At 44.2% G+C, this 25,534-nt stretch overlaps 1 protein-coding gene across 1 annotated transcript in view; it reads right to left on the bottom strand.

The window, feature by feature from the left end:
• Positions 1-22,401, bottom strand: part of ampd1 (adenosine monophosphate deaminase 1 (isoform M)) — a 62,660-nt gene extending 40,259 nt beyond the window's left edge. The window contains exons 1-5 of the mRNA XM_080210200.1: positions 22,277-22,401; positions 19,037-19,211; positions 14,123-14,288; positions 8,397-8,562; positions 3,069-3,285 (exon numbers count right to left, since the gene is read on the bottom strand). Coding sequence (XP_080066326.1) covers positions 3,069-3,285; positions 8,397-8,562; positions 14,123-14,288; positions 19,037-19,211; positions 22,277-22,298 — 746 coding nt within the window. The 5' untranslated portion in view covers positions 22,299-22,401. The remainder of the gene's footprint in view (positions 1-3,068; positions 3,286-8,396; positions 8,563-14,122; positions 14,289-19,036; positions 19,212-22,276) is intronic.
• Between the last annotated feature and the right edge of the window lie 3,133 nt (positions 22,402-25,534).

Raw genomic sequence — 25,534 nt, 5'->3', positions numbered from 1 at the left:
TGTTTTAAATAAAGCAGCTCTCCTGAGATTGAACATTTGGAGAAGTAGGCATGTCTCATTCCATTTTCACGTACAATCCTTCATATTTTAAAATAAATCAGTCAAGGTTTGCTTTGCTGTAATTGCAGAGCGGTAAAACCATCTTTAAATATTCCATACTAATGAATAAATTATATTCAGAGCAGAAAACCATAGGGTAAGGTGTTAACCCACTGAATGTCATATAGAGTTCATCTTATATAGATAATGTCACATAGTTAGAATATAAGAACTAAGGGCAGAAGTAAGCCATCTGGTGCCCCACGCCTGCTCCGCCATTCAATAAGATCATGGCTGATCTTCTCGCGCACTCAGCTCCACTTACCCACCCTTAATTCATTTACTATTCAAAAATCCATCTATCCTTTCCTTAAAAACATTCAATGAGACAGCCTCGACTGCTTCACTGGGCAGGGAATTCCACAGATTTACATAGTTAACATCATAGTTATAATCAAATATAATAATCATGGTTAATGGGTAGAATTTTCCAGCCATTTGTGCTGGCAGGATCTTCCAGTCCATCCCCATCGTAGTTTTCCCAGCAGCGAGGGTTATATTCAATGGGAAACCCCATTGACAGTGGCGGGATCAGAAGATCCTGCCACCAGCCAATGATGAGCCACATTCTGCCACCGCCAAACACATGTTGCATGGAGAATTCCTCCCGTTGATAGGTTAAGTTTATTTATTACTGTCACAAGTAGGCTTACATTAACACTGCAATGAAGTTACAATGAAAATCCCCTAGTCCCACACTCTGGCACCTGTTCAGGTACACTGAGGGAGAAGTTAGCACGGCCCAATGCACCTAACCAGCACATAAGAGTATAAGAAATTGGGGCAGGAGTAGGCCATCTAGCCCTTCGAGCCTGCCCCGCCATTCAATAAGATCATGGCTGATCTGTCGTGGCTCAGTTCCACATTCCCGCCCTCCCCCCATAACCCTTAATCCCCTCTCTTATCAAAAACCCATCAACCCGTGTCTTAAAAATATTTAGCGAGGCAGCCTCCACCACTTCAACGGGCAGAGAATTCCAGAGATTCACCACCCTTTGAGTGAAGAAGTTCCTCCTCAACTCCGTTCTAAGCCGCCCCCCCTTTATCTTGAGGCTGTGCCCCCTAGTCCTACTGTCCTTTCTGAGCAGGAAGAGTCTCTCCACCTCTATCCTATCCATCCCATTCATCATCTCATATGTCTCAATGAGATCTCCCCTCATTCTTCTAAACTCTAACGAGTACAAGCCTAGTTTATTCAGCCTCTCCTCATAGCTCAACCCCCTCAACTCCGGCATCAGCCTAGTAAACCTCCTCTGCACTCCCTCCAAGGCCAAAATATCCTTGCGTAAGTGCGGCGACCAAAACTGCACACAGTACTCCAGCTGCGGCCTCACCAGTGCCCTATACAGCCGCAGCAAGACCTCCCTACTTTTATATTCAATCCCCCTCGCTATGAAGGCCAGCATCTCATTCACCTTCCTGACCACCTGCTGCACCTGCAGGCTGGGTTTTTGCGACTCATGCACAAGAACCCCGAGGTCCCTCTGCACCGTCGCCTGCTGCAGTTTTTCGCCATGTAAGTAATAGTCCTTCCTACCATTCTTCCTACCAAAGTGGACCACCTCGCACTTGCCAACATTAAATTCCATTTGCCATTTCCTGGCCCATTCGCCCAGCCTATCTAGATCCTTCTGCAGACTCTCTTCACCCTCTGCGCAATTTGCCGTTCCACCAATCTTGGTGTCATCAGCAAATTTCAACACCATACACTCGGTTCCCTCCTCCAGATCATCTATATAAATGGTAAATAGCTGAGGCCCCAGCACCGACCCCTGGGGCACTCCACTAGTCACCAACTGCCAATCCGAATAGCACCCATTGACCCCCACTCTCTGCCTCCTATTTGACAGCCAATCCTCTATCCACGCTAACACCCTACCCCCAACTCCATGCCCCCTTACCCTCTGCAATAACCTCTTGTGAGGTACCTTGTCAAATGCCTTCTGAAAATCAAGAAAGACCACATCCACCGGCTCTCCTCTATCCACCGCCCTAGACACATCCTCATAGAGCTCCAGTAAATTTGTCAGACACAACTTCCCCTTAACGAAACCGTGCTGCGTTTGCTCTATCAAGCAATTCCCCTCAAGATGCCTCGCTATTTCCTCCTTGATGACGGATTCTAACATTTTACTTACAACAGACGTTAAACTAACCGGCCTATAATTCCCTGCCTTTTGCCTGCCACCCTTCTTAAACAACGGCGTAACATTAGCCGTTTTCGTCTTTCAGGATGTGGGAGGAAACTGGAGCATCCAGAGGAAACCCACACAGACATGGGGAGAACGTGCAAACTCTACACAGACATTGACCTAAGCCGGGGATCGAACCCGGATCCCTGGCGCTGTGAGGCAGCACGCTAATCACTGTGCCATCATGTCATGTGGGGCTAATTCCTCCCTGAGGTGAACATCACTATATATAGGGTGGGATTTTCCACCCAACCCACCATGCAAAGGGTGCAGAGGGTAGCTTGTCTTGGACAGTGGCTTGCCGTTGGACAGCGACAGATCTTCTGGTCCTGTCCGTATCAACAGGGTTTCTCGCTGAATGCACCCCTCGCCATCGCAAAACCCACAGTGGGGCAGCACTGTCAGCCGGACTGGGAGATTCTCCCAGTGTGAAAATCCCACCCTATGTGTGAGTATGAGAAGTGATCCATGAGAAGAGCAAGGAAAGAATTACAGCTGACCTGAACTTGTCCTTAGTAAGCATTAATAATACACATACACACGTTATTCAGAACAAGTCTCGGGCTTTTTCCCATCTAAGACTAGAGACCTGGTGGACAATTGCTTTCATGTTATCTTGGCAAAGACTAATGTACCAATATAAATCCTGGGAGCTTCCTGATCTGCTATAGTGCATTGATTTAATGGACTCTTTGGAAAGCTTAATTTCCAATGTTTTTAATTGACAATTGAAAGAATTAGGTCTAAAGTATCTTTTCCAGTGAGATGCTGACTTACACAGGCCCCTGAGCGATCAAGGCGATTAGAAAATTCATGTCGTCGATGAAGGTGGGCAGATCTGGGTAGGGTAGGTCTTTGGGCTCATTCCTCTTGACTGATTCATTATTGGCATAAACAAAGATCACGCCATCTTTCATCTTGCAGATATAGTCGAGATTTTCAGGTAGATTTTTTGTCTCAAAAGGGTCCTCTCCATGCTTACAGTAGGTAAATACTGAAATAAAAAGAATGATATTTCTTATTCCAGACATAAGCAGAAGTAGATACCAGGTACAAGACAATGGTTGCATGAGAAGAAATCAATCTTTCCTTCTCTGCCAGCTGTCCAACCCTTTGCCTTAACCTTTTGTTAATGTTATTGTGGTAATTTTTCCTCTGAGCTTTCATACAATGGTTCCCCTATAACAATGTAATTGGAATTATATTGTCCTCCACCAACTTCCACCTCCCTGTATCTAAATCAAGAGTCAGCGTGCCATTTGCAATAATTCTTCCCCCAAATCTCAATCCTAAGAATTTCCTTCTTATAATCCCTATATTTTATTCTTCCTTTTGCAAGCATCAGTGGGAAGGCCAACATTTGTTGCCAATCCCTGATTTCTCTTTAGCTGGGTGACTTTCTTCGCCATTTCAGTGCGTAGTTAAGACCATTGCTGTGCTTCTGGAGTCACACATGAGCCAGACTAGCTAAAGGACACCAGATTTCCTTCTCTCATTGGCATTAGTGAACCAGATAAGGTTTTTAAACAAACAATTGATGTTCACCTAGTTTTACAGGTCCAGATTCTATTAATTGAATATTAAATTCCAATCGCAGATGTGATGGGATTTGAACACATGTCTCACAGCATGGGCTCGGCTTTTGAAGTGCTACACCAATGACAGTGTCGCTGCACCTCCACCTCCCCCTGTGACAACAGGGAAAATTCTCAGAGCTAGGGGAAAATTGGGACTAATTGGATAGCTGTTTGAAAAACAGGGATAAGAACTATGGTCTGAGTGACCTGCTTCTCTGCTGTATGATTTTCCAATTCTATGTCTGAGGATGCCTTCAAAACATATTCCATGCAAAGCAGTCCATTACTAAAATAGATGGGGTACTTAAACGCAAATATTGTCTTTTATTTTTGCTGTAAAAAGGGAGGTTTCTTTGGTGTATTTTGGTGCCATTGTCAATCCATATAACTGGGGAGGGTTCGGAGCAGGAAGGGCATGTAAAGCCAGCTTAAGTTCAGAAAAAAAATGCTCTGGGTTGGAGTTTAAGCTTAAAAAAAGGTGGCTTCACCATAACTCCCACCTGAACTAGCTGCATTTGAACATTTGCAAACTAATGTGATAATGGAAAATAACGTAAAGGCAGCTGTGATAAAATGGATGCCAACCAAATGAGATATTAAGTGACGTGACCATAGTTAAAGTATGGGTAATTGTAAGGTTGGATGAGATTTGATTATGACAAGGGGATATACCCATACAGAAACTTTAGATTGTGTTGGAACATTTGGTGCTAATATAAAGCTGGAAATATTCAACAGGTCTGGTAGCATCTAACAAGGGAAGTGGTCAACATTTCAGAGCTGTAACCTTTCATCGGAGCTTTGGGTCTTAATCCCTCCATCACATGGAATAATTAATCTCCTATCTGTGTCTGGAACGTGCTGCCAGAGGTGGTGGTGCAGTCAGATACAATAAGGGTGTTTAAGGGGCTTTTAGATAAGAAATAGGTTCGAGCCTGCCCCGCCATTCAATAAGATCATGGCTGATCTGTCGTGGCTCAGTTCCACATTCCTGCCCTCTCCCCATAACCCTTAATCCCCTCTCTTATCAAAAACCCATCAACCCGCGTCTTAAAAATATTTAGCGAGGCAGCCTCCACCACTTCAACGGGCAGAGAATTCCAGAGATTCACCACCCTTTGAGTGAAGAAGTTCTTCCTCAACTCCGTTCTAAACTGCCCGCCCCTTTATCTTAAGGCTGTGCCCCCTAGTCCTACTGTCCTTTCTGAGCGGGAAGAGTCTCTCCACCTCTATCCTATCCACCCCATTCATCATCTTATACGTCTCAATGAGGTCTCCCCTCATTCTTCTAAACTCTAACGAGTACAAGCCTAGTTTATGTGCTTAGATAAGCACATGAATGTGCAGGGAATAGAAGGATCTGGTCCAAGGGCAGGCAGAAGGGTTTAATTTGGTGGCATGTTCAGCACAACATCATGGGCTGAAGGGCCTGTTCCTGTGCTGCATTATTCTATGTAAATTCCTCAAATAATGAATGGGGATGGAGAGTGTGATCAATCAGCATTCCAGTGACCCCAATGTTGCCTGGTAAAGGCTGAAAAAGAAACAGAGAAGAGCAGAGCTGAGGACAGACCTGGGCGAATCAATGAGGAACATGACACTTTATCTAGTCCCCACAGCAAGCTCTTAGAAAGCAGACAACACAGACAAGTTTGACCATATCACTTTCCCCACTCTTCTAAGAACATAAGAACTAGGAGCAGGAGTAGGCCATCTAGCCCTTCGAGCCTGCCCCGCCATTCAATAAGATCATGGCTGATCTGTCGTGGCTCAGTTCCACTTTCCCGCCCTCTCCCCATAACCCTTAATCCCCTCTCTTATCAAGAACCCATCAACCCGCTTCTTAAAAATATTTAGCGAGGCAGCCTCCACCACTTCAACGGGCAGAGAATTCCAGAGATTCACCACCCTTTGAGTGAAGAAGTTCCTCCTCAACTCCGTTCTAAACCACCTCCCCTTTATCTTGAGGCTGTGCCCCCTAGTCCTACTGTCTTTTTTGAGCGGGAAGAGTCTCTCCACCTCTATCCTATCCATCCCATTCATCATCTTATACGTCTCAATGAGATCTCCCCTCATTCTTCTAAACTCTAACGAGTACAAGCCTAGTTTATTCAGCCTCTCCTCATAGCTCAACCCCCTCAACTCCGGTATCAGCCTAGTAAACCTCCTCTGCACTCCCTCCAAGGCCAAAATATCCTTGCCTCGCTGATAGTTTGACCTCCTGCCCAAAGTTCCAGATCTAACAGAAATGTCCCAGGAAGTATCTTAATTCCCTACATTACTTTCCACAGTTGAATCAGCTAATAACTGTGTCAAGGTTTGACATTACAAATACAGATAAAAAGGCAATTCCACATTTGGAAAGCTGAAATAACAATGGGTGTCATGGGAATGTTCCGACATTCGCCAACAGAAATCAACACAAGCAATTTCAGTTGATAGGCAATAGTGGACTGGCATTCAGTTGCATTCCACACATTCCTGTAAGTAGCACTGTCACTGAGGCATTGATTTCTCTATTGACTTAAAGACCATAGTAAATCACAACTCATTTCAGCCTCCTTGGCACCCCTCACCACACATAAAGCATTTGTCTCATTGTGACCACGTGGTTACAAAATAGGGCAATGGACTGCATGGTAGCACAGTGGTTAGCACTCTTGCCTCACAGCATCAGGAACCTGTGCTTGATTCCCGGCTGGGTCACTGTCTGTGTGCAGTCTGCACATTCTCCCCGTGTCTGCGTGGGTTTGCCGGGTACTCCTGTTTCCTCCCACAGTCCGAAAGATGTGCTGGTTAGTTGCATTGGCCATGATAAATTCTCCCTCAGTATACCCAAACAGGCGCTGGAGCGTGGCAACTAGGGAATTTTCACATTAACTTCATTGCAGTGTTAATGTAAGCCTACTTGTGACAATAATAAATAAACTTTAAACATTGGACCCTCAAGTCAGGTGACCCACTTCTGCTGTAGCACCTTAAGGAGATAGACACCACATATCCAGCAACATGGAAGGAGACATAATGGACAAAATTATCATAGTGAAGTTGGAGAGTATGGCTCTTGGTTAAAGATGATAGATATGATATAGGACACTTTGCAGAATTCTAGCTCTCACAGACATTCATTCACTTCACTGATGAGGTCCTTTTCTGGTTGAACCCCCATACTCCCAATTGTTATATCCAGCCCTACCAATTGATAATACAAATAACCCTCACACACAGTTAGGTTAGCAGAATAAACCAGTGGCAGATGGAATTGAACATAGAGAAACATGAGGTGATGCTTTTCAGCAGTCGGGACAGGAGAAGCCATATGGGCTTATTGACACAATTTTAAAGAGTGTGCAGGATTGGAGCGACCTGGGTATTTATGGACATCTTTGATGTTGGCAGGACACTGTTGAAAATATGGGATCTTGGGCATCATGAATATTGAGTACAAAAGTGGGAAAGCTCTGCTGACCCTTCATAAAGCTCTGGTTACGCCACAACTGCACCCAGTTCTGGCCACCACACTTTAGGAAGGATGTGAGTCAGGGTCCTTAAGAAGGTTCAGAGGAGATTTATCAGAATAGTTCCCGGATAAGGTCAGGTTGGAGAAGCTGGCCTTATTCTCCTTTGATCAAAGAAATTCAAGGGGAGATCTAATAGAAGGGCGGAGGATTATTTACAGGTCTATTTAAGGTAGACATGGCAAAATAGTTCCCATCAGCTACAGGTGTAGGGACAAGGGGACTTGGGTTTAAAGATTTGGGCAAGAAATCTGGGTGCAGAGTTGCGGGGTGAGGAAGAACCTTTTCTTAACGCAGTGAGTGCTAATGAGCTGGAATTCGCTGCCTATGAGGAATGTGGAAGTAGGAAAGTTAATTGGATAGGCACTTGTAGGGCTATGAGGATGGGGGTATAGTTAGATTATTTATTAAATAAAACACCATCCAACTCTAGCCAATTCTTTCCCAAAGTTGTACCTTCCCTTTATCTTCCTCAGCCATCCCTCCTCTGACAATCTGGACAACTAATCAATAATTCTTGATGACCCACCTTTCTCCCATAACTTTCAGCCATACAATCATAGAATCCCTCCAGTGCAGAAGGAGACCACTTAAGCACATCGACTCTCCAACACCACATCCTATCTAGGCTCAAGTATTTACCCCACTAATTCCCCTAACCTGCACATCTTTGGGCTGTGGGAGGAAACCCATGCAGACACAGGGAGAATGTGCAAACTCCACACCGTCATCCAAAGCTGGAATTGAACCTGTGTCCCTGGCACTGCGAGGCAGTAGAGCTAACCACTGTGCCACTGTGCTATCCTTCATCCAGGCTTTGTAGTTTAAGAATGTAACAAGCACTGACTCAGATAATCAATGGGAAAGCAATTCAGTTCTATTCCGTATCTAAGAGCAGTGTAATTTAGCTTTAGCATAGATGAAAATGTTTGGATCAGAATGTGAAACAGGACTGACCACTGGGGTGGGTGAGATGGATTTAATCTTTCCTCACATTTCTATATCCTTACCTGGGTGCATTTCATCCTCCTCTTTCCAATGCTCAGAACCCATGGTCCGCAGGAAGTGGGAAGTGGTTCTGCAGAATCTCTGAAATGACAGCCGCATGTATTTCTCCCGAATGGTCAGAGCTCTATACAGACCCTTGCAGGCAACTTCAAAATCTTCCACGGTTACCTATTCATAAAGAGTAAGTCGTCAATCTCATGGTGGATCCAGCCTCTTGAATTTCCTCCAATGTTCAATTGTTCCTAAGTCAGCACGGTCATCTTGGCATTACAGCGGTAATGTCACTGATTTAGACACCTGATTAATGATCTGGGGATCAAGGGGCAGCAATGGTAGCACAGTGGTTAACACTGCTGGCTCACAGTGCCAGGGACCAGTGTTCAATTCTGGCCTTGGGTCACTGTGGATTTGCACATTCTCCCCATGTCTGTGTGGGTTTCTTCCAGGTACTCCAGTTTCCTCCCACAGTCCAAAGACATGCAGGTTAGGCTAACTGGCCACACTAAATTGACTCTAGTGTAAGGGAGATTAACAGGGGAAATATATGGGGTTATGGGAAAAGGGTCTGGGTAGGAATGTGGTTAGTGCAAATTTGATGTGCCAAATGGCCTCCTTCTGCACTGTAGGGATTGTATGATCCTATATGAGTTCAAATCCCAACATGGCAGCTGGTGGAATTTAAATTCCATTCATAAAATCTGCAACATAAAACTAGTATCAGTAAAATACCACAAAGCTATCAGTAGAGGAAGCATCTGGTTCACTAATGTCCTTTAGAGTAAAAGATCCCCTAGGAAATAGTGATCATAACGAGATAAAATTTAATATTCAGTTTGAGAGTGAGAAACCTGGGTCAGAAACAATTGTGTTTGACTTAAATAAAGTGAACTACAATGAAATGAGGATAGAGTTAGCTAAAGTGGACTGGGCAGATAGATGAGCAGGAAAGACCGTAAACAAGCAGGGGGAGACATTTAAGGAGGTAATTTATGACTCTCAACAAAAATATATGCCAGTAAGGAGGAAAGATTCTAAGAGATGACTAACCAAGGAAGTTAAGGAGAGTATTAAGAGAAAGAAAGAGCACATAAGGAGGCAAAAGTCAGCGATAGCCCTGAAGAATGTGATGAATCCAGCAAAGGAGGACTAAAAAGACTAAGCAAGAGAAAATAAATGAGTGTAACTAAACTAAATATAAAAACTGACAATAAGATCTCCTTTAAGTATATAAAAAGGAAGAGAAAGATCAAAGTGAATATAGTCCCCTTAGAAAATGAATCTGGGAAGATAGTTATGGACAGCAAAGAAATAGCAGAGGAGTTAAACAGATATTTTGCATCAGTCTTTATGGTGGAAGATACTTTGAACATTTCCATTAATACTAAAGAATACGGGGAGAATTAAGTACCATCACCATCATTAGAGAAATAATATTAGACAAGTAATGGGGCAGATAAGTTCCCTGGCCCTGATGGCTTGTGTCCTAGGATCTGAAAAGAAGTAGCTACAGAGATAGTGGATACATTGGCTGTAATTCACCTTATCTGTGCGTCTTTGGATTGTGGAGCACCTGGAGGAAACCCACTGAGATATGGGAAGAATGTGCAGACTTCACATAGACATAGATGATGGCCCAAGCTGGGAATTAAACCCGGGTCCCTAGCCTTACGAGGCAGCAGTGTTAACCACTGTGCCACAGTGCTGCCCCCTGGATAGTTGGATAATTCTTTCAAATGCAATCTGCCAAATATTATTCTGATTCTATTCTATTCTGAGAGTGGTAGTGCATTAAGTGAATGTGCAGTTTCACTCCTGTTGTTGGGTCCTTTCTGCTTAGAAACTTGGTTTGTTAGCGCCATTCATGCTAGTTACTTCAATCATATCATGTTTATGGCCCTAGCTGACTCTTTAACAAACTCACAATATATCAGTAACTTGCATGGATCAGTTACGTCGGTGGTTAAAGTTAGCTTTGATTTTCATTTCCTTTAGACTTATCTCAAGCAATGATCTCAGTCTTATGTTTGCGAAGAAGGAAGAAGGAACTTGTTGCTCACAGTAAGAGTGAGTTATAGTTACTTGGTGAAGGCCTTAAGGTTCAATCAGTGACACCCCAGCCTGTGAGCCAAGAGCTCTGTGTTCAAGCCCAGCTCTAGGGCTTGTCGACCATGAACACAACAGATTAACTCATCAACCTAATGATCCTTCCAACACTTCTCTGCTATTCCTCGAAGGGGCAGAAGTGTGCACAAGGATATGAAATAAACAAACAATTCCGCGCACTTCCCTTTCAGAATTGCTGACAGTAAATCTGCATTATAAGACAATATAATTTCTGAGTAGAATACTTTGAATTCAGAGTTGCTTAATTCAAATTATTTGAGAATTCGTTTTGCACTAAATTCCCACATTGAGTTATCATAGAATCTACAGTGGAGAAGGAGGCTATTCAGCCCAGTGAGCCTGCACCGACAACAATCCCACCCAGGTCCTATCCCCATAACCCCATGTATTTACCCTGCTAATCTCCCTGATACCAAGCAGCAATTTAGCACAGCCAATCAACCTAACCCGCACATCTTTGGACTGTGGGAAGAACCCGGAGGAAACCCACACAGACATGGGGAGAATGTGCAAACTCCACACAGACAGTCATCCGAGGATGGAATTGAAGCTGATGCTGTGAGGCAGCAGTGTCACCGTGCTGTCCCTGCCCTGATTTAAAATATTTAGAATGGTTATTTTGAAATATTTGGGAATACATTTTTTCTTCAGTGCAGAAGGAACGCTGAATGATTAAGACTGGGCTACGGGCACTGAAAGTGTATGTGCAGGTCCCATGATTTCAAGGTATAGTATGACTGACAGTGACAAATGTCCCATTGTAGCTGGATGGGTCTAATGTCAATTGCTTTATCACTTACCATTTTGTCAATTATTTTTATGTGACCTATTGCAATCATGTCTTGTATGTGCACAGTCTTGATATCAAATTAAGAAGATTTATTTAGTATTATGATCTAGTGGAACATAGGAGCAAAAATGTTCCTGATGACAGAAGCTCCTACACAAAGGAAGGACAATGGAACCATCTGTAGACTTATAGTAGGTGGCAAGCCATAGCCAGATCCAGTTACAGTTATGCTGCCGGAGTCAGCTGAGTGGTGCTGAGGTTTCCATATCGATCAGATGTGACTATTCCAGTCCCAGAATATCCAATATAAAAAGGCCAGCTGCTCTCAGAGTCACAGTAACAGCGCCGTTACTTTTAGTAAGTGATAATTCAACCTTCATCTGGCAGTTTCCACTTCAGTTTGTCAATGGGAATAGAATCACAGAATCCCTAGAGTCCAGAAGGAGGCCACTTGGCCCATAGGGTCTGCACTGACTCTCTGAAAAAGCATCCCACCCAGGCCCTATCCCTGCAACTCCATGTATTAATCCCACTAACCGACGCATCTTGGGGCACTAAGGGGCAATTTAGCATGGCAAATCCACCTAACCTGCACCTCTTTGAAATATGGGAGGGAACTGGAGCACCCAGAGGAACCCATGCAAACACAGGGAGAATGTGCAAACTCTACACAGTCACCCAAGGCCAGAATTGAACTCAGGGTCTCTGGCACTGTGAGGCAGCAGTGCTAACCATTGTGCCACTGTGCTACCCTAAAAACAGGGCCTGGGAAAGCTCAAGTACCCATTTCAAACCGCCGACGGTTTTCACATCTCCACCAAAGGGATTGGTTAAATTGTGGAACAGGTTTATCAATTTCCAAAATTTCTATTTGCTTCAATGCAGAAGTGCTCAATACATTTCCCCTTGTCTGTGTGGGTTTCCTCTGGGTGCTCCGGTTTCTTCCCACAGTCCAAAGATGTGCAGGTTAGGTTGATTGGCTGTGCTAAATTGCTGCTGGGTGTCGGGAGGATTAGCAGAGTAAATACATGGGGTTAAGGGGATAGGGCCTGTGTGGGAATTGTTGTCGGTGCAGGCTTGATGGGCCGAATGGCCTCCTTCTGCACTGCAGGATTCTATGATAAGTCAATGTAGGAATTTAGTGCAAAATGAGTTCTCAAATAATTTGAATTAAGCAACTCTGAATTCGAAGTATTCTACTCAAAAATTATGTTCTCTTATAATGCAGATTTATTGTCAGCAATTCTGAAAGGGAAATGCGTGGAATTGTTTGTTTATTTCATATGTCAGGGCATTCTTCAAACCATCTTCCAGATACACTAAAGGAAAAGCCATTGAAGTACTAGAGTGGGCCAGGATTAGATATTGTGGTAGTGAACCTCTTCAAGGGGCGAGGCTTCTGAGGGTCATGTAACCCATTCAGCCAATTGGGCCAAAGCGTGCAAATCCTGGGGCTTTCCCAGGCAATAAAGAGACTGAATCGAAACAATCGGTAGCATCTTGCTCACTCTCGGTGTATAGTTATTCCTGTCCCTAAATTGTTCTTCAGTTACTCCCTTTGGAAGTCACCACTCTTTCCAAAATATTACAGAAACGTTAATCAAGTGAGATGGAGGAGTGTGGAACTAGACTTGTGTGGAACATAAACACCAACAGGAATTATTTGGGTTGATTGGTTTCAGTTATAAATTTGATATAATTCTATGCAACTTATATAAACCGCTCTTCTTCAGGCTTTGTTTTTGCTCTGAGCAGGCTGGGTCAACTCAGCCCTATTGGTGATGGACCTTCAGGTCCCCCCCATAGTACATTCTGTGTCCTTGCCACCCTCACCGCTTCTTCCCAAGTGGTGTTCAACATGGAGGGGTACTGATTCAGCCGTGAGTGTGGGTGGTAGATGGTAATCAGCAGGATTGCCCATATTTGACCTGAGGCCTTCATGGGATTCAGAATCAATGCTGCAGACTCACTGGGCCACCTCCTAAGGTGGGTTTTACGACCACACTCCTGGAATTCCTACCCAAGATCAACAGATATTTTCGTTGTCCACCAGCTGCGAGTCATGGCGGGTGAGGCAGTAGAATTCCGATGCTAATGCCTATGTCAGGGTAGGTCTGTCCTGCCAGTGGGGCTGGGAAGTGTCCAGGATGGTGATGAAGGAGCCATTGAGTGCCACGTCTGATTTATCGAGTGTATCAATGTCAAGCTGTTGGACATGTATGTAGGACACAATTTTGACACAAGGCCCCAAATGTTAGAGGACTTTGTAGGGTCAACAAGCTGTGCTTTTACAGTTCAAATTGGACACCTAGGTCATAGCTGTTGTGTGGCCTGTTTGGTTTTACACCACTTTTTGTAGCGTTTGGCAAAACTGAGGCTGTTTCAGACAACAAGTAAGTGTGGTGTGGGATTGGAGTCAGCAATAGGTCAGACCCATGAAGGATAAAAGATCTATTTCTCTAAAACACATTGGGTAAACTGTTGAGTTTTTGCAACAACTTGACAATTTTTTGGTGAGCTCTAGCCAATGGAACGGATAATCGGACACTACACTTATTGCAAACCCAATCCCATAGGCCCTGTTTGGCTACACCAGTTTATCATTGCAAAACCCCATGTTTCTCTCTTACTTTGTCCTCTGGTTCTCTCCATGCTTGGAAAAACTCTTCTACTCTTACCAAAGTTTCCCTGACCCCACTCTTCCCCAGATTCTGCCCGTTTTATGACTCAGGTGGGTGGGAGACCTCTCCCTGTAGACGGGAAGGGATGACATGAGGAATAAAGCTCAATTCAATCAAGCAAGAGTTAACTTACCCCTGACGCATAGTCTCCAGAAATAGTGACTCTCTGGAACTCTGGTACATTTGCATATGAAGGCTGCACCATCTGAATGACAGATCCTGTGCGGTGTGTGGCTTCAGGGACTTGGGGAACCGGCACTGAAGCAGCAATTTCCTTTGCTCTCATTATTATCTTCAACCTGATAGGGGGACACATTTCAAGAGTCAATCCAATGTTATTTAAAGGAAAGATTGAGACGTGGACTTGGAACACATGTTATCACCACCAAAATCGCTTAGTTAGCAAATTTTTAAAATTCTTACATGGGATGTGGACATCATTGGCATTTACAGTCCATCCCTAATTGTGTTTGGTCTGAGTGGTTTGCAGGACCAGTTCAGAGGGCAGTCATGATTGAACCACATTGCTGTGGGTCTGGAGTCACATGTAGGCCTGACCAGATAAGGAACACAGGTAGAACATAGAACTCTACAGTGCAGAAACAGGCCCTTCGGCCCATCGAGTCTGCACCGAACACAATCCCACCCAGGCCCTACCCCCATATCCCTACATATTATACCCACTAATCCCTCTAACCTACGCATTCCTAGACACTAAGGGGCAATTTCTTATCATGGCCAATCAACCTAACCCGCACATCTTTGGACTGTGGGAGGAAACCGGAGCACCCGGAGGAAACCCATGCAGACACAAGGAGAATGTGCAAACTCCACACAGACAGCGACCCGAGCCAGGAATCGAACCCAGGACCCTGGAGCTGTGAAGCAGCAGTGCTGACCACTGTGCTACCATGCCACCCACTTCCTTCCCTAAAGGATTGTAGTAAACCAGATGGGTTCTTACAACAATTGACAATGGTTTTGTGGCTATCATTAGGCTTTTAATTCTAGATTTTTATTGAATTAAAATTTCACCATCTGCCATGGTCCCCACAGCATTACCCTGGGTCTCTGGATTACTAGTCCAGTGGCAATGCTACTACTTCACTGCCTTCTGATGTACTGAGCGATGAGATAAGTGTTACTTAATGTCAGACCCTGTTCTTTGCTGAGGAACCATGCAATCATTACAATTGGACACACTGCCCAGATCAATGGGTAATAGACCCTCATCCAGTTTTAAAGTTTATTTATTAGTGTCACAAGTAGGTTTACATTAACACTGCAATGAAGTTAAAATTCCCTAGTCATCACACTCCAGGTACACTGAGGGAGAATGTAGCATGGTCAATGCACCTAACAAACATGTCTTTCAGACCATAGGAGGAAAGTGGAGCACCCGGAGGAAACCCACATAGACAGGGGGAGAATGTGCAGACTCCGCATGTGACTCAACCCAGGTCCCTGGCGCTCTGAGACAGCAGTGCTAGCCATGTGCACCATACCACCCAGTCACCTCTGCTGGGAAATGCGGGATGGGTCTTAGACAAAGACAGAATTTGGTTTAACAGTCATGACTGAGTGACCTCTCAGATGTGGAGAACAGTACCTGGAGCAAGTTACTGTAGGATGCTGACTACTGGAGAACTTTACCTCAGTGTGAGGTTGCAGTCTATGGTTTGTGGGGGTGTGGTGTTGGGGTGAAATATTCATCTACTTCAGACTGTGATAACTGCAGTATTAGTTATCTCTCAGTCATTGATGGAGAGTGCAATGACAGAGCACATTATTGTCAGGGTGTTTGTCGTAGATTCCACTATTCAAAGTGAAGTAGGGGAAAAAGCTGTTGTCAAACACTCATATCTCAACCAACACACAAACAGGTGAATTGGACATTTATCCCAGTTGCCACTTGTGGGGTACTTATGCAAGTTGGTTGTCAAATTTGTCTTCATAACAGCAGAGAGTTTCTTCCAAACAAAGTTCATTGGCTCTGAAAGTACCTTGGGATACCCCAAGGATGTGAAAGGTGTTGAATGAATGCAAGATTTTTCTTCTTTATTTTCTGATGTTCTACAAGGGCTGCATGGTGGCACAGTGGTTAGGATTGCTGCCTCACAGCATCTGGGACCCAGTTCAATCCTGGCCTCCACACTATCTGTGTGAAGTTTGTACATTCTCCCTGTGTCTGCATGAGTTTCCTCCAGTTTCCTCTCACTGTCTAAAGATGTGTGGGTTAGGTGGATTGGCCGTGCTAAATTGACCCTTAGTGTCAGGGTGATTAGCAGGGCCAATACGTGGGGTTATGTGGATAGGGCCTGGATGGGATTGTTGTTGGTGCAGTGGGCCGAATGCCCTCCTTCTGCACTGTAGGGACTCTATGACAATAGGAAGACATCAATAACTTGTGATTCCCTCCTCAAAGGGGAGAGCTGTGTATTATTCTACAATAAAGGAAGTGATACTCCAATTAAGTCTCATTGGCTCACAGAATTCAGATCAAAGTCCATGCTAGAAGTTGAATAGTTAGCATCTCAACTGCTTTGATTTCACTTTTTGAAGTTAATTTAATCTGACTTTGGAGAGAAGGAGAAACAAATGATTAAATAATAAATTATTAATAATCAAATACATAAAGGCTGGAATTCTCTGATCTTGTACTACCACTGCCAGCGAGAACAGAGAATTTGTCGCTCAGTCAAAATTCCATTCATTGCAGCGGGACTGGAAAATCCCAGCCACAGCCAAGGTTAGAGAATTCCGGCTAAAATCTCCACGTGAAATTGATAGAATATTCAATAATGTCAATTATGGGTAATAGCTGGCATTGTACATCAAATTTTATCTCCCCCACAGGCATCTTACACTTCACTGCAACATTTTGATCCAGCTCTGACATTGGGTAGACTTTCTCCTATCCTATGAACACCACATATAGACTCCCCACTACCACTCCTAGCACCTCCACAAGCCACAGAGTATTGCCCTAACACTGGGTAAACCAAAGCCAACATTTTTAGTCCCCATTACAAATGTCGTTTCCATAAACACCATTTCCATCCTTCCTCCTGGCAACTGTCTGATGTTGTGTCTGAGCCCAAGGTGAGCTTCTGACCACAGCCATCAAGTCTATTTCCTGCTTCATAACATTGCCCAGCTCCACCCCTGCCTCAGATCACCTGCTGCTGAAACTTGTCCACATTTTTGTAACTTTTAGACTTGGCGATTCCAATGCTTGGCTGGCTAGCCTCCTACCCTCTACCAACTTAAACTTGTGCTCATCCAAATCTCTGCTCACTGGAACCAGCACCAGACCCTGTTCACCCAACACACTTCTGCCCTCTAACCTACATTGGCTCCCAGTCTCCATAGAATGGGTAGAGTACAGAAACAGGTTGCTCAGCCTGACCAGTCCATGTCTGTGTTGATGTTCCCTCCTCTCATACTTGCGTGTCTATTTTCCCCTTAATTACATCCATTGCTTCAACCACTTCCTGGTGGCGAGTTCCACATTATTGCCACTTTTCTTCCAAATTCCCTGTTGGACTTCTTGTTCACTAACATTGAATGCCTCGAGTTGTGCTCTTCTGAATAGAGGAAATATTGGTGGAATACTCCATTTTTTCTTCTAAGTGCTGGCAGTGCCTGGGGGTGGCTGGGGGAGTGATAGTTCTGGGGCAGAGCTAGAGGAAGTGCGGAATGTCAGGGGGCACAGTCCAGGGCAGTGTTGGGAGCGGTGCCAGGGGAAGTGCCAGGAGCCAATGCCAATTGGCAGAGCTAGAAGCAGTGCCAGGGTACAGTGTCAGGAGGCAGAGCTGGGGCAGAGTCAGGGGGTAGAGCTGGGGGCAGTGCCAAGGGACAATACAGGTGGAACTGTGGCGAGCAGTGCAGGGAGCAATGCCGGGGGAACCCAAAGGAAAATGCTGGGTTGGTGATAGGGGGTGGTGCCAGTGGACTGCCTGGGCATGTCTTTGTACCCTCCCTGGGGCTATACCTTATCGTGCGCTGCTGGCACGGTTTCGTTGCCTGTATCACGTTGTTTCAAACCTACTGTGTGCCCCACCAAAGTGAGCGGGGCAATTTTCCCATCCCGCCCACTACGGGAATCGTAGTGAGCGTGGGGGGGTACCATGCAAAGGTCCACTGATCTCGGGTGGGATTTTCCAGTTTTGGGACAAGCGCGGCTGGAAAATCCTGTCCATGGTCTCTGTATCTACTCCAAAAAAAAATCCTAAAGCCACCTATGAGGTCACCCTTCAGCCTTATTTTTTCAAGAGAAAAGAGACCCAGCCTATCAATCTTTTCCTGATTTGTAAACCCAGACATTTATCATCCTTGCTAATCTTCTCAGCACTCTCTCCAATGTCTCTATATCTCTTCCATAATATGGTGACTGGAACTGCACACAGTAATCTAACTGTGGTCTAACCAAGCTTCAATACAGGTTAAGCTTATATTCCTTACTTTTCAGTTCTATCCTTCTATATGCCTAACGTTTGATTTGCTTTTTCTAATGGACTTGTGAAGCTTTGGCACAACAGCTTAATTCTTGTTTTCATATCCTCCCATGGCCTTGCCGCTCCCCAGCCAGGATTTACCGTCCACCTTACAGTGGGTTTACTGGTAGGGGAGGTGGCTCACCATTGGCCGCTGGCAAGATCCTCAGGTCCTGTCAAAGTCAATGGCCATTTCAAGTGTTCGCCAACCATGCAGTGAGGAACCTGCCAGCTAATGGAACGTGGAAAATCTGCTATTGGGAAGAGGAGAGTTTACCAAGCCCCAATCTATTTAACTTCCCCCAACCCTGCAGGCCTTCTAGGTCTATGCACCTCTAGCTGTTTTGGCTCAAAGTTTTGGAATTTCCTCCATAAACTTCTCTCCCCTCCTTTAAGTTGCTTCTTAGAAGCTATGACCACATTTTTGGTTGTCTAACCTAACATTGCCTCTGTGGCTTGGTCAATTTTGCAATGTTTCTGTTAAACATCTTGGAATAGGTGAGATATATAAATGAAAGTTGTTGTAGTTCAAGTTTTTATGCTTTTGGTACCTTTTTTTGGTTGATTCCTTTGATTTTCTGTCCATAAAATTGTGCTGCATCTCAATTTGTCCAATTGGACAATCATCTGCCACGTCGAATGGCGAGATCTCGTCTCTTTCATCTTCCTCTTTAGCATCATGAGCGAAGACTTTCTCAGCCAAGATCCGTGATTCTTCATCAAGCTCTATAAAGGATAGTCAAGTGATTACTTCAAATGACAAGAAAGGTCATTCGATCAGCATTAAAATATTAGCAGTGGGAACTCGCAGAGTGTCTACCAGATACGAGGGTTAAACGCGAGACATTTCTATATTACAGGACAATATATACTACAACTGGACTGAGACAACTTTTAAACAAAGGGCAAGTCTTCTTGTAGAACTACAATACTTCTAAAATTAAATTTTTTTTAGAATTAATACAGTGGTTTTAGAGTCATAGAGATTTACAGCATGGAAACAGGCCTTTCAACCCAATTTGTTCATGCCAGCCTTTTTTTTATGAAGTTAGTCCCAATTGCCCATGTTTGGCCCAAATTCCTCTATACCCATCTTACCCATGTAACTGTCTAAATGCTTTTTAAAAGACAAAATTGTACCTATCTCTGCTACTACCTCTGGCAGCTTTTTTCAGACACTAACCACCCTTTGTGTGAAAAAATTGCCCCTATGGATGGACCCTTTTGTATCTCTCCCTCTTCACCTTAAACCCTCTGGTTTTAGACTCCCCTTTAGGAAAAGATTGACTATCTAACTGATCTATGCCCCTCATTATTTTACAGACCTCTAGAAGATCACCCCTAAGCTTCCTATTCTCCAGGGAAACAAGTCTCAGTCTATCCATCTTTTCCTTATAACTCAAATCATCAAGTCCCAGTAGATCCTAATAAATCTTCTCTGCACTCATTCTAGTTTCATAATATCCTTTCTATAATAGGGTGACCAGAATTGCACACAGTATTCCAAGTGTGGCCATACTAATGTACAACTTTAAAGATTTTAATACAGCAAAACATAGGAACATCCTGTCAATGAGGTGGATAGGGCATCAAGCGGGGTAGAGAGAGGAATTCATGAGAAGTGACTACAGATATGGTCTAAACAAACAGTCATGATGTGGGTATGCCGGCGTTGGACTGGGGTAAACACAGTAAAAAGTCTGACAACACCAGGTTTTAGTCCAACCTATTTATTTGATAATATATATATTATCAAATATATTTTTATATATATATATTTGATAATATATATATTATCAAATAAATAGGTTAGACTAAAACCTGGTGTTGTCAGACTTTTTACTAAACAAACAGATCGGCCATGATCTTATTGAATGGCGGGGCAGGCTCGAAGGGCTAGTTGGCCTACTCCTGCTCCTATTTCTTATGTTCTTATTATGTTCTTATGAAACTTTTCAAATTAGGAGTGTTGCAACAAGGTTGGAGAGGTAGCACTGATCCAGATTCAGAAATGAAGATGGTATAGGCTCGGGTACACAACTGAAGGAAGGTGTGGAAATAGAAGAGCTTCATGGATAAGAGCAAGATTTATAATTGGGGAGTTGAGGTGCCAAGCTCCTCATCTTTGATATGCTATTTTCAACTTCCGACTGCTTCTACATACATGAATCCAATAAAATGCAAGACTTTGGAAAGCCAATGTTTGCAGAAACAAATCAATTTTCACATTTAGACTACTAAGGTACAATAGAACATTATGGAACCTACACCTGCAGACATGGATCGCTTAAGGGAAGTGTCAACCCAGGCAATGAGGAGTGTTTGCCACTGTATAAAGTTGTAATGTCCTAACTCTGTTGGGGATTGTAGGTTGTAAGAAAAAGTACAAATGTGGTTTGCATACTTAGATTCTAACTAACAACAACAGATTCATTGAAGGAACTCTTGCCTGTACAGAGGACAAACTAAAAGTAAAACAGCAGCCCCTGCAGCCTAATGACATCACTATCAAAACGTGATCAGTTTTTAAAGCACCATGGGGCAGTACGGTGGCACAGCAGTTAGAACAGTTCCAGGGAATCGAGTTTGACTCCCAGTTTGGATCACTATCTGTGTGGAGTCTGCACATTCTCCCCTTGTCTGCGTGGGTTTCCTCTGGGTGCTCCGGTTTTCTCCCACAGTCCAAAGATGTGCGGGTTAGGTTGATTGACAATGCTAAATTGTCCCTTAGTGTCCCTGGACCATTTCTTCTGATTCATACACAGCAATTATGAATCAATAAGGTTCAAGACATTGGAAAGCCAATTTATCCAAACACAAACCAGTTCTCACTGTCAGACAACAGAACCTAGACTGACGCTCATGGATTGCTTGGTTATGCATCCAATATCATGGTCTAAGCCTCTTTGTCTTATCAGGATTATTTCACTATATTCTAAGTTTCTAAAAGGAATCACCAACCCATAATGCATTATGCAGGAAACTATAATTACATTTCCATATACTATAGAAAGCTGGATTAAAATTGAGATTCCTTAAGGTACAATCTATATATACAGTATTGATGTTCTCAACAGGGATCAGTTACTGAGGAGTAATGGTCTTATAGCTCATTAGCGAGCACCCCCCCTTAGGGGTACTCCCTAATGAGCCAGAAGTTCTGGGTTCAAGTCCCACACCTGCACTTGTTCATAGTGTGTTTGGAGGTAGGTAGTGCCCTTATAGTTGGACTCCCTTGGACAGTGGGTAGTCCACTTACAGTTGGACCAGAAGCTCAGGGTTCGAGTCCAACACCAAGACTTGTTGGCCATGGAAGGAGCATTCACAACGCGGTTCAATAGGCTGCTAATCAGCTTGAGAATCCTTCCACTATTCTCCCTGTTCCCCAAAGGGTAAAAAAAAGTATGGCTGTGAAGATACGTAAGAAAGAGGGATGATGTGGTTCAAACAAGATGAAAATTAAGCTGCTAATCTTTCTGACTCTCGCTCCAAGGGAAGGAAAAAGTGAGTGAAGAGGTCAAGTAAACAGTGAAAGATAATGTCAATCAAACCTGCCCAGCAGAAACATTGAAATAGGATGGAATTGGTTTTAACTCTCTGGCAAATACCCACTTCTGATCAACGCATGGATGCCAACCACACATACAGCAACCAAACTGGATTCCTAACTTAGCAAGTCATGTTAAAGGTTCTCCTTTACGCATCTGCAAACTGGCACAGCTCAACGCAAACATTTGTTTATATCAGACAGTGGTGTGGATGAACTCACAGTACTTGGAAAGGTTTTGTACCTGGCTTCTTGGCTTTAGACATCTTGGCTTAATCGTAGTTTTCAGAGATTTCCCTGCCTGGGGTGGAACACAGCAGTGGTTGAGTGTTGATTTGAGTCTCACACAGAGCTTTGATTGCTGCGTGATCTCGTCTGACCTGCTCCTATAAAAGGCTGGAAGTATTTATACACGGAGCTATTTCTGGAGGAGTGTCTTCGTGTGTGAATGTTGTGCGTTAGATACTGGGTTACCATCCTGAAGTTAGAATATATTTTTATTAGACTTTCTCCATCATTGGCACATCATATAAACTGATGCTGGTTAAAGGAATTTCATCTCATCCCATCAGAACCAGGATTTGAGCGCACCAGCCAGTCTGACACTTACGGTGGCAGGGGGTGGGGGGGGGGAGGAACCTGCAAAAAGGGGAGTGTGTGTTGGCACATGGATGGGGTTAAAGAAGGAATATATCTTCTCATGTTGTGAACCTGACTTCTTCTGATGCCCTCTGACTTCCACCTTTAACCTGTGCACATTTTGAGATGTCGGGAAAACCCCTTGGGGGAAAACGGGCTGTTGCTGATTCAAAGATGCAAAAAGGACGGCACGGTGGCACAGAGGTTAGCACTGCAACCTCTCAGTGCCAGGGGCCTGGGTTCAATTCCTGGCTTGGGTCACTGTGCGGAGTTTGCACGTGAGTTTCCTCTGGGTGCTCCAGTTTCCTCCCAAAGTCTGAAAGATGTGCCGATTATGTTAGGAATGGGTTAACTGCAATCATCCACTTTAGACCTTATTTCTATGTTAATTGTTTAATAGTATTCACCGGGATATATAAAGGGGCTACAGCTGGCGTTGGCTGTTGGGTGTGTATATGTGGAATTGCAAAAGAGAATAAAGTGAGTTTGTGAAGAAGCTGGATTTGCATCGTCTTTTATTACTGAACTACAACTGAGAGGCTTAACAAGTTAGGTACATTGGTTATGCTAAATTCTCCCTCAGTGTGCTCAACAGGCACCAGAGTGTAGTGACTAGAGAATTTTTCACAATAACTTCATTGAAGTGTGAGTGTAAGCCTACTTTAAGGCAATAACTGAGGATTCAACTCAGCTTTCTGGCTTTAACTGCTAACATATGGATTTCCTGAGATGTTTGAAACCCGGCGGGGGTCAGCAAGGCGAAAGGGCAGAGAGGATTGATGGCTGGCAGGCTGAGAAAGTTTTAAATAGTGACCCAAGACAGCTGCTTCCCTGCTTGCTCACTGGGTAGCTGACAGAAGATCAGCTTTCTGGCACAGCAACAGATGAGGTTTTCTGGGCAAGTTTTAATACTGACATCTCCAACCCTCTGTAATAAACCTTCCTGTCCCCAGTTCAGCAAGTGGCCACTCCCTGTCAGGGGTCATTGTGTACACCACACCCCTGAACCCTTTCACGTCTGAGTGCTGAACCATCCTGAACTTAGAAAATATTTTTATTAGACTTTCTCCATCATTGGCACATCAATCCTGCTGGTGACATCAGCAGGATTTCACAACCTGCTCTGGACAAGTGCGTCTTCCAGTTTACTGATGCCATATCCACTGCACATCCACATTGCAAATTGAGATGGTAGGGCAGAATTGCCAGATTACCACAATCCAGGCAATCAGAGATTGCCCCCATTTTTATTATTCGTTCGTGGGACATGGGTGTTGCTGGCTGGCCAGCATTTATTGCCTATCCCTAGTTACCTTTGAGTAGGTGGTGGTGTTACAACTGATTAGGCCATTTCAGAGGGCAGTTGAAAGTCAACCACATTGCTGTGGCTCTAGAATCACATGTAGGCCAGACCAGGTAAGGAGGGCAGATTTCCTTCTCTAAAGGACATTAGTGAATCAGGTGGGTTTTTCCCGACAATCAGCAATGGTTTCATGTCATCAGTAGATTCTTAATTCCAGGCTTTCTTTTATTGATTTCAAATTCTACCATTTGCCGTGGCAGGATTCGAACACAGGTCCCCAGAACATTATCTAAACGTTAGTGATAATATCACTAGGTCACTGCCTCCCCATGTGGCAATTGAAATGCCATCAGATCACCCAGGAGTATTCATCTACAAAAAGAGATTCTGCTCCATTAATGTGCAACAGGTTTGTAACCAGCAGAAGATTATCGTGTGTCTACACAAGATATCCAGGGAACCACTATGGTGCCTTCATTCTGAGCCCCTTAGATCTTCCAAACTGTGAGTTGACTCAGTGGATGGCTCCTTGGAGGCAACAGATGCCCTCTGAAGATGTGATTAATGGGACTCTGAGAGGGGGCAGCCGAGGGGCTTCTGAAGAGTCTTCACTTCCATGTGTATTTTCTGTATTTTTTCTCTCTCAGCTCGCCAGCACCTCCCTGCTACCCATGAACTGCTGAGCAGTTTGCTGCACTTCTGTGGGGCACTGGAGCCTTTTCTTCAGCCCATGTAAACTGACAGACTCAGTGTGCAGCCATTTAGAGAAAGTAAGTGTATAGATGAGGGCAATGCAAGGACTTCAGCAAAGCTTTTGACAAGGTCTCACATATCATAGATTCATAAAATCTCTATAGTGCAGAAGGAGGCCATTTGGCCCATCAAGCCTGTACCAACCACAACCCCACCAGACTCTATCCCTGTAACCCCACATATTTATTCTACGAAACCCCAGACATAGGATCAATTTAGCAAAGCCAATCAATCTAACCTGCACATCTTTGGACTGTGGGAGGAAATTGGAGTACACGGAGGAAACCCACACAGACACGGAGAGAAAGTGCAAACTCCACAGTCACCCGAGACCAGAACTGAACCCGGACCCCTGACATTGTGAGGCAGCAGTGCTAACCACTGTGCCTATGTACATAGGAGACAGATCACAAAAGTGTTTGTGAGATCATGGACAATTTGGCAAATTAGATCCAAAATTAGCTTAGTGGCAGAGGGTGATGGCCGAAGGTTGTTTTTGTGACTGGAAGCCTGCACACCAGTGCAGGAAATGGTTCAAAACATAGCAGAATATTTTCTTTGCCCCGCAGACTTTTCTCCTGAGTTTCTCATAACAGTGCGCCAGGAGATTATTTTTTAATTCCTCAAATTTCTGGAGGAGGGAGCAGGCCTGGCTCCAGCAGGTAGATCTGCTGGAGAGAACTGTGAGGCATTGTGGACTGGAGATTACCCAAGAATAATTGTACAGGGGTCCATGTGTTTGCATGTGTGCGCACGTGCACGTTTGCATTTGTGTGTGTTTACATGTGCTTGTGTGTGCACATCTGT

This window comes from Carcharhinus amblyrhynchos, chromosome 22, assembly GCF_965287045.1.
Source record: "Carcharhinus amblyrhynchos chromosome 22, sCarAmb.v2.hapA, whole genome shotgun sequence".
Lineage (NCBI taxonomy): Eukaryota > Metazoa > Chordata > Chondrichthyes > Carcharhiniformes > Carcharhinidae > Carcharhinus > Carcharhinus amblyrhynchos.
Note: the sequence above shows the minus strand (reverse complement) of the source record. Positions and strands in the feature narration are given on the sequence as shown.